At 35.7% G+C, this 7,713-nt stretch overlaps 1 protein-coding gene across 1 annotated transcript; it reads left to right on the top strand.

Moving 5' to 3' along the window:
• Window positions 1-1,415: 1,415 nt before the first annotated feature.
• On the top strand, window positions 1,416-2,105 carry LOC117181113 (protein FAM200B-like). Its single transcript, XM_033373681.1, has one exon. The coding sequence runs from the start codon at window positions 1,416-1,418 to the stop codon at window positions 2,103-2,105; it is 690 nt and encodes a 229-aa protein (XP_033229572.1).
• Window positions 2,106-7,713: the final 5,608 nt, after the last annotated feature.

Here is a 7,713-nt window from a genome sequence, read left to right as displayed (position 1 = left end):
CATTCTCTCAACATGTCCGAACCATCTTAACCGATTTCTTTCCCATGTGTCTACTAGCGTCTCTTCTGCACCACATTCTTTTAGAATTATCTCGTTACTTAACAATGATATCGCAAAACCTCTGTATGGGAATAAAGCGCAATATAATAACGTACAAGCCGGTTCAGGAGCTTTTTAGGATATTATAATGCACTAACTTCAATTTGACACTGCTAGAACCCTCGTGTATATAATATAATAAATTATTATCAATTATAATGTGATAATTACGATATAAAGCGCAGGAATTGCGGTATATATTGCAATTTTTGCGATATCGTTTTCTCCGTGTATTATAATATTACAATATATTGTATGTATTATATTGAATTATATAGTAATCATAATAAACAACTAATAATTATAACTTATCAATAAAAAATTAATTATTCGACAAACTGAACCAAGCATTTAAACAAGCATTTTTTATAGTATCTAGCATCTGAAATAATATAAAAGAAATTCACGGACGACATTTTGATAATTGATAAACAATGGTAATTAAAGTAATGGATGTTGCACTAAAAAAATTCATTTTTATAAAAATTGTTTCAATTCCAATCAAGTTGTTAAATTTTAACAAGACCAAAAATTAATTTTCATTGAAGAATGCAATAGGTGATATTAAAAAAAAAGTTCTTTGTTGTATGTAAAAATTGTTAAAAGATTAATTTTCAACAAAGAACTGGCATTTTCACCCAAAAACGATGAAATTTCTAACAAGCACATTAATTTTATACTTAAAAGGATGAATTTTCAAGAGAACACATAAATTAAATAATTAAATTCATAATAAAAAAATTAACTTTCAACATGAAAAAATTAAATTTTGAACTAAATAGTTAAATTTTCAACTAAACAAATGAAATTTAAACAAAAAGATTAATCTTCATTAAAAAAAATAGTAATTTTTAACTAAATAGTTGAATTTTAAAGCAAATATTTGAATTTTTAAATAACAAAGATCAATTTTTAGCCACGAATGGAAAAGTTAAATTTCTAGTAGAAAAATGAACTTTGAACAAAACGAAATGACATTTGTCTATTAATTCCGAAAATTTGACGTGTAATAAGTATCGAAATGAAATAAATCTTTAAATGGATTTCAATAGAATGGCCATTTTCTTAAAATTGTGAAGATATCCTGAAAACCTTTATTCATCTTCTTGGTAGTCTTCATCATGTATGATGCTTTGGGCATATCGTTTTGTAGAATCACGGTGCCATGGACAAAAGGATTAGAAGGAGTCATAACTTCTACTCTGTTGGAGATGTGCGTGCGAAATCTTCAATCATGAAGTCATTGGAAAATTTGGAAGATATGCTAAATTCCTTAATCCCCACTCCTACTCTTTTCTGACTTAAAGACGTGAAAAATGTCGGACTATTTGCAGTACGGTTTTCGCATGAAAGAAAGTGGTGACCCGCAGTGCTTAATTTGTTTAAAAGTATTTACCGACTCGCTTAAATCTCCCTTAAAAATGAAACGTCATTTTGAGCAAATCCACCCAGAATCTCAAAACCTTCCGGTCGAGGTCTTTGAAACCAAATTGCGCGAACTTGAGTTTTTGGAGGGAAAAGATCGGGAAATGTTGGGTAGTGAATCAACAGTAGAAGACAACGAGGACTTACGATTGAGGCGAAAGTTATGTGAGTGCTCATATGCTGCAGCACTAGCTATTGCCCGGGCAGGTAAAACACAAACAGAAGTGGGGAAATTAATTAGTCCAATTTGTGCGGAATGGGCTCGAATTTTATGGAGGGATAAGAAGGCCCAAATTATTGAAAATACCTCACACTCCGCGCGAACAATTGATAGGCGATTCACGGAACTGGGGATTGATATGCGGGGTCAACTTAAAAATGAGCTAAATAGTGAAATCTTTGCCATTCAGGTGGACGGCTCAACTGATGTCAGCAATGTTGAACAACTTTTGGGATTCGTTCGCTTCATTGGCAAAGAGGACATTGAAGAACGGATGCTTTTTTGTAAAAGTATGGAGGGGCAGACAAGGGGACATTTACTTTTTCAAGGGATGATGGAAAAACGGATTTTTTTGAATTAGATTGGAAAAAAGTCTAGCTCTTTCTTCCGACGGTACTAGTTCGATGACTGGGGAAAATGTAGGATTTGTAAAATATTTCAAAGAAGTCGCGCCGAACTTTTCTTGGTATCACGGCATTATTCATAAATATGCATTAGCTGTCAAATCTATGCAAGCATTATTAAAAGAAGTGATGGAAAATGCGGTTAAAATAGTAAATTTTATCAAAAGTAGTTCTTTAAACAGTCGTTTATTTTCGGTACTTTGTGAAGAATTGGGAGCAGAATTTTCACAATTATTGCATTACACTGAGGTGACATGGCTTTCCCGGGGCAAGGTTCTTAATCGACTTTTTTTTAAAGATGAAGTCTATATTTTTTTAAGTGACTCTAAACGTGAGTTAGCTCAAAAATTTGACGAAAAATTGTGGGTGATGAAACTTGCATATTTAGCAGACATTTTCGGACATTTAAATCATGCAAGGTTCGTGCACAGACATGATTTCTCTTCAGAATTCTGTGGAAAGCTTTCTCATGAAGGTCGAGTATTGGATCATGCAGATTGATTCCAATCTTTATGATGTATTTCCTTTGCTTTCTGAGTCGTTAAAATACGGTGCCATTGACACGCACAGAAAATCGTCCATCATCGAACATTTAAATGGTTTGAAAAATAATATTCGCGATTATTTCCCCCCAAAAAGCGAGTACCAAGATGCATGGATATTGAATCCGTTGAACGAAGTTTGGCAATGCACGCGGGATTAGAGCTAAATTTGCAATATCAGTTGTTCGATTTATGTCATCAAATTTTATTAAAATCTGAATTTAAAAAACGCACAATTCCCAATTTTTGGGTTTTTAATCAATCGAAATACCCAGAACTTGCAATAGCTGCATTAAAAGTTTAGTTCCTTTTCCTACTTCTTACTTGTGCGAATTGGGCTTTTTTTCTATGGCCTTCACGAAGAATAAGTACAGGAATCGATTCGAAGACGTGGAAAATTATTTGTTGTTAAAAATCAATAGATCCATGACACCTGGCATTAAAAAATTAGCAGCTACAGTTCACTCCCATCCTTCACATTAATTTACGTGATATTAATTAACAGTGTGTACCACAATTAATAATCGTACTTATTTAACTAACGCAATGTTTTCTTTAATTCTTAAGAAAATATAATAGGGCGAAATTATTTTAGATTGGACATGCTGCTGTTAAAAATCGTTTCTGACTTATCTTATGGTATTCGAATAATATTTAAATGGTATGAGTTTACGTATAAAAACATATAAAAGCCGGATAAATTCCCGGCTGTCGCAAACCCAACATGAGTTGAGCCAAGACTTCTATATTTCTAATGGAAACCCCTAATTTTGACACCGCCAATCGAAATACAGCCAAATTTGACGTTTAGATATGCATCAAGGTCATGTGATCCGATAACCTTCGAGGTCTTTTCAGGGTCGTATAAACTCAAACAAGGTCTAGACCGCTGATCAGTGAAAATAAACGTTTTAAAAAAAAAGTTTTAAAAATTGTATCTAGATCCGGTCGACTAAGGCGAGATCCATCGTAGGTTTCACCAGAACACAAACAAAATTTCGTATGTGGATACGACCTTGTTTCACTTTATGCGACCCTGGAATGACTTAAAGGTCATTGGGTTACACGACTTTGATGCATATCTGAAGGTAAAATTTTGCGTTTTTTGACTAACGGTGTCAAAAATGGGGGTTTGCATTTGAAAAATAAAAATTGACCTTGAAATAACCCTGAAGTTCAACGCCAAAGTCACCATGCAGATCCTCGTCCAAAATCCTGAAACTTTTGTCTAAAACATTTCTTTCGAAAACGCATATTTTCGCTGATAGGGGGGAGGTCCGATTCTTTTAGATGGCCCTGCATGTAACTGCTTTTTTGGAGAGATTGTAGAAAAAAGTTGAAAACATAAAAATATAGAGCCATCAAATCGGACAGGAATTAGAAATTGAGTGAAAAATATTTTTTTGCGTGAAATTTCAACTTTTAGATAGAAATTTAATTTTCTTTTTGTTAAAATGCAACTGTCTGGTGGAAAATTAATCTGTTTTGATTTAGTATTCACCTACACGGCGAATTCTAAACCAACTTTAACCGAAACATCCTTGAAGTTAAATGATATTCATTGGATAATGTTTTGTGTTGCCATAAAAACACTTTTCATCGTCAAAGTTTCCTAATAATAAGTGTTGAACTTCTATTTTTTTATCTTTTATATTATGCCAGTATTATTTGGTTATAACTTGAGAAAAACTAGTGGTTATAGAAAGGTTTCAACAACTTTTGCTGTGTTAAAAGTTTTTTCTTTTTCAATATACAAAAGTCCTTGAGACCTCCCATTTTTTATTTCATATAAAAAATATCCGAACATGATCCGAGGAGAAAATTTAACAACGCACAATTCAGTGATAATTTTTAAATAATCTCTTGCACAGTTTGTGATAGTATGCAATAGGGATGGAATGGGAAGGATAAAGAAACGGGTGGAAGGCTTGCTAGGCAAAAGGGAGGTGGATATGGTGGTAATAGGAGTGGATCTAATTGCGTGAATGGGATAAGAAAAGTGCCTGTAAATGTAGAGAGAAAGTTTTAAAAGAAGAGCGAAGGATAAGGTATAAATAGGATTAATCAAGAGAAGGAGTTTCTAAGGGACTGGATCGAGGATAGAGGCTGATCGTGGCGAATGAGGATAAGGAGGAAGACATGTTAGAGGAAGAAATGTTAATAGTGGATAGGGTGACCTGCACAAGTAAGACGATAGAAAAGTATCGGGAGCGCTTAGGAAAGGAAGGGAATGGGTGTGAAAAATAAGGTATTCAGAAAGAAGAAGAAAGGAATGGTGAAACCGTGATGGGATAGGGCATTTAAAAAGATAAAATAAAGGTGCAAATGAAGTGTAAGAGATTAAAAGAAGCTACTGCAGAAATGGAGGTGTAAGTAGAAATGGGGAAGGAGTTTAGTTTGATGTGTGAGAAGAAATAGTTGAAAAAGGAGAAAGATCTGCAAAAGGATTTGAGCAGTGTTAAGACAAAAGGCAAAATGTAGAAGATTAAAATTGGGTTGGCAAATCTATGACGGGAAAAAGTGAGGAGATAGGGAGTGAGGAATGTCAAGAATTTTTTAAAGAATCATTTCAGGACTAAGATTTACGGAAAAATGATGATGGAATTAGAAGAACAAGGGCGGTAGATGGACAATAGCTGAATTCCGAGGAGATATAGAAGCAGATAAGGAAGTTCAGAAGGTCTAGTTTAGCAAAGCTGGATGGGGTAAAGAACGAAGTGTGGCTTTTAAGCACACAGGAAGTAAGGGATGAGGCTTAAGAGGCTAGAGGAGAAAGAATATTGGGGGGATGGATTCCTAAGAGAATGAAGGGAAGGGTTCATCGTCTACTTTGTGAAAAAGGGACAGGGATAGGAAGGACGATTATAGAGGGATTACGCAGATAAATACGGCGTACAAAGTATACGCAACCGTGTTGGCGAAAAGGTTGCGGAAGGATATGAGGAGAGGAATGTTGCCGGAGACGCAGGCGGGATCCAGGGAGCGAAAAGGTAATATTAAGGGTATTAACGTCATGCAACACGTGGCGGATAGGGAAATGAAGAAGATGGGTTTGAATGTGTACGCGTGTTTTGTGGATTTCAAAGGCGTGTTCCCTTCGGTGGATAGGGGGATGTTGTGGGATGTGATGGTGGAGAGGGCAGTGGAGAGTGACCTGATCGAAAGAGTAAGGGAGGTATATGAAGAGACGAAAGATAGAGTGAGAGGGGTGGAGTGAGGCCAATTTTGTAGGGCTTCTGGATGGATCCAGGATTAATGCAAGGTTGTCAGCTTAGCCCAACGCTTTTTGCGATTTAAATCGCGGATATTGGAAGTAAGCTAGCGGCCGGAGTGGAAGGAGGAGTTGGTGTAGGATGAGTTAGAATATGGTCACTCTCTTATGTGAGTGGATGTGGGAGGGGAAAACTGTGCAGGAAGTAAGAGTTAGTGTACCTGGACATCCTGTTTCGGAGGAATGGGAAAGTGTCTTATTTTATTAAGTTACGGTATGTAAAGCGTGTATTGGGGTTTGCAAGAAATACACCTTATTATATTTTCAGGGAGGAGAAAGGTAGTATGAGTTTAGGGACTACAACATGGTATCGAGCGTGCAAACATAAGGAAAATATTTTTGAAATAGGGGAAAGGAGACTCTTTAGTGAGTGTTGGTGGGAGAAGCTAATCATCAGAGGACAGGAATATGGATGATAAAAGGAAGAGGTATCTTAGAACGAATAAATCATAGATAAATTAAGTGAGAATGACGTAAGGGGAAGGGAGCTATATGAGATGATTAAGAAAGATCACATGGTGAGGGGGAATGCAGCAGGAAGGAGAAAATAAGAGAGTAAAGGTTTGACAGGCACTATGCATGTATTATGCCAAGGGAGAGAGCGCAATATTTATATGAAAATGGAGAGAAGGGAAGTCAGAAGATTATAGCGAGGATGAGATGCAGGTGCATGGATGATTGCAATAGGTTTTAGCTTTATAGGGTTAAGAGGATGTGTGAATTGTGTGGAAAGGCGGATGTAAGAGAGGAACACTAGTTGGTGGAATGTGAGGTGGTAGAAAAGAGTATGATAAGCATGGGGGTATTGATGCATGAAAGGGGGGACAAAACGGCAGTAGCATGGGTGAAGCAGAGGTTGGTTAAGATGAAGAAGGAGAGAAGGAATAGGAATGGAGAAGGAAAGATTGTAAATGGGACAGGAAATAGACATAAGAAAGATTTAAATATTGTAAATAGTAGATAAGTATTAGGTATTAGACGCGGAGGCAGAGTTTAGAATTACTAGGCAAAGCGAGAAAGTAAAAACATGCGTGCGAGGCGAGGCGAAACGAAAAAGGCAAGGCTATAAGAGTAAGTGGTCATAGAGATAAGAAGTGGATTGATGTCAGTTTTTAAGAGATAGTTGTAAGAAAATTCTGTGAAAAAATGTATGTGTAGGCGAGTCCTTCTGCACTAAAGAAATATATAACCATTTCTAGATTTTTGCGGATTCCGTAAAATGAGGATGTTTTGAGGCCTCCTGTTTCACAAAAAAATAGTTTGTACTTCGGTATCTGCCTGCTGTCGTTTTAGACGTTGTTTTTGACGTTGCTTTTGTTGTGGTTATTGTCATTGTCGTCATCTATTAACACGATGATTTTCGACATAACTACCGGGTCGAATTGCGCTTTGTAACGCTTTTTAAGGGTGACAAAAGAAAGCACGAGTTCGTTATCCAGCCATATCGGATACAAGTTAAAAAATGTAGAGCAAGACTAAAATAATCAAAAAGTTTTGTTGACCATTTTTTTTCAAGATTTAAAAATGTTATGTAGTTCTATTTGCAGCTATCAATAAGTCAAAACTAAGGTGAAAAAGCTTGCTTTTGAAAACCTTAGAAGATTCACATAACAACTTTTTGAATTTTCTTCAAAAAATTGAAAATTCACATGCAAAGTCGCGCTTGAATTTATAGATATTGTTTCGAAAATTAACATTTTAGTTGAAAAGTCATCTTATTTACTGAAAATTAAAAAAAAATTTATTCTGGTT

The sequence above is a fragment of the Belonocnema kinseyi genome, chromosome 10, assembly GCF_010883055.1.
Source record: "Belonocnema kinseyi isolate 2016_QV_RU_SX_M_011 chromosome 10, B_treatae_v1, whole genome shotgun sequence".
Lineage (NCBI taxonomy): Eukaryota > Metazoa > Arthropoda > Insecta > Hymenoptera > Cynipidae > Belonocnema > Belonocnema kinseyi.
Note: the sequence above shows the minus strand (reverse complement) of the source record. Positions and strands in the feature narration are given on the sequence as shown.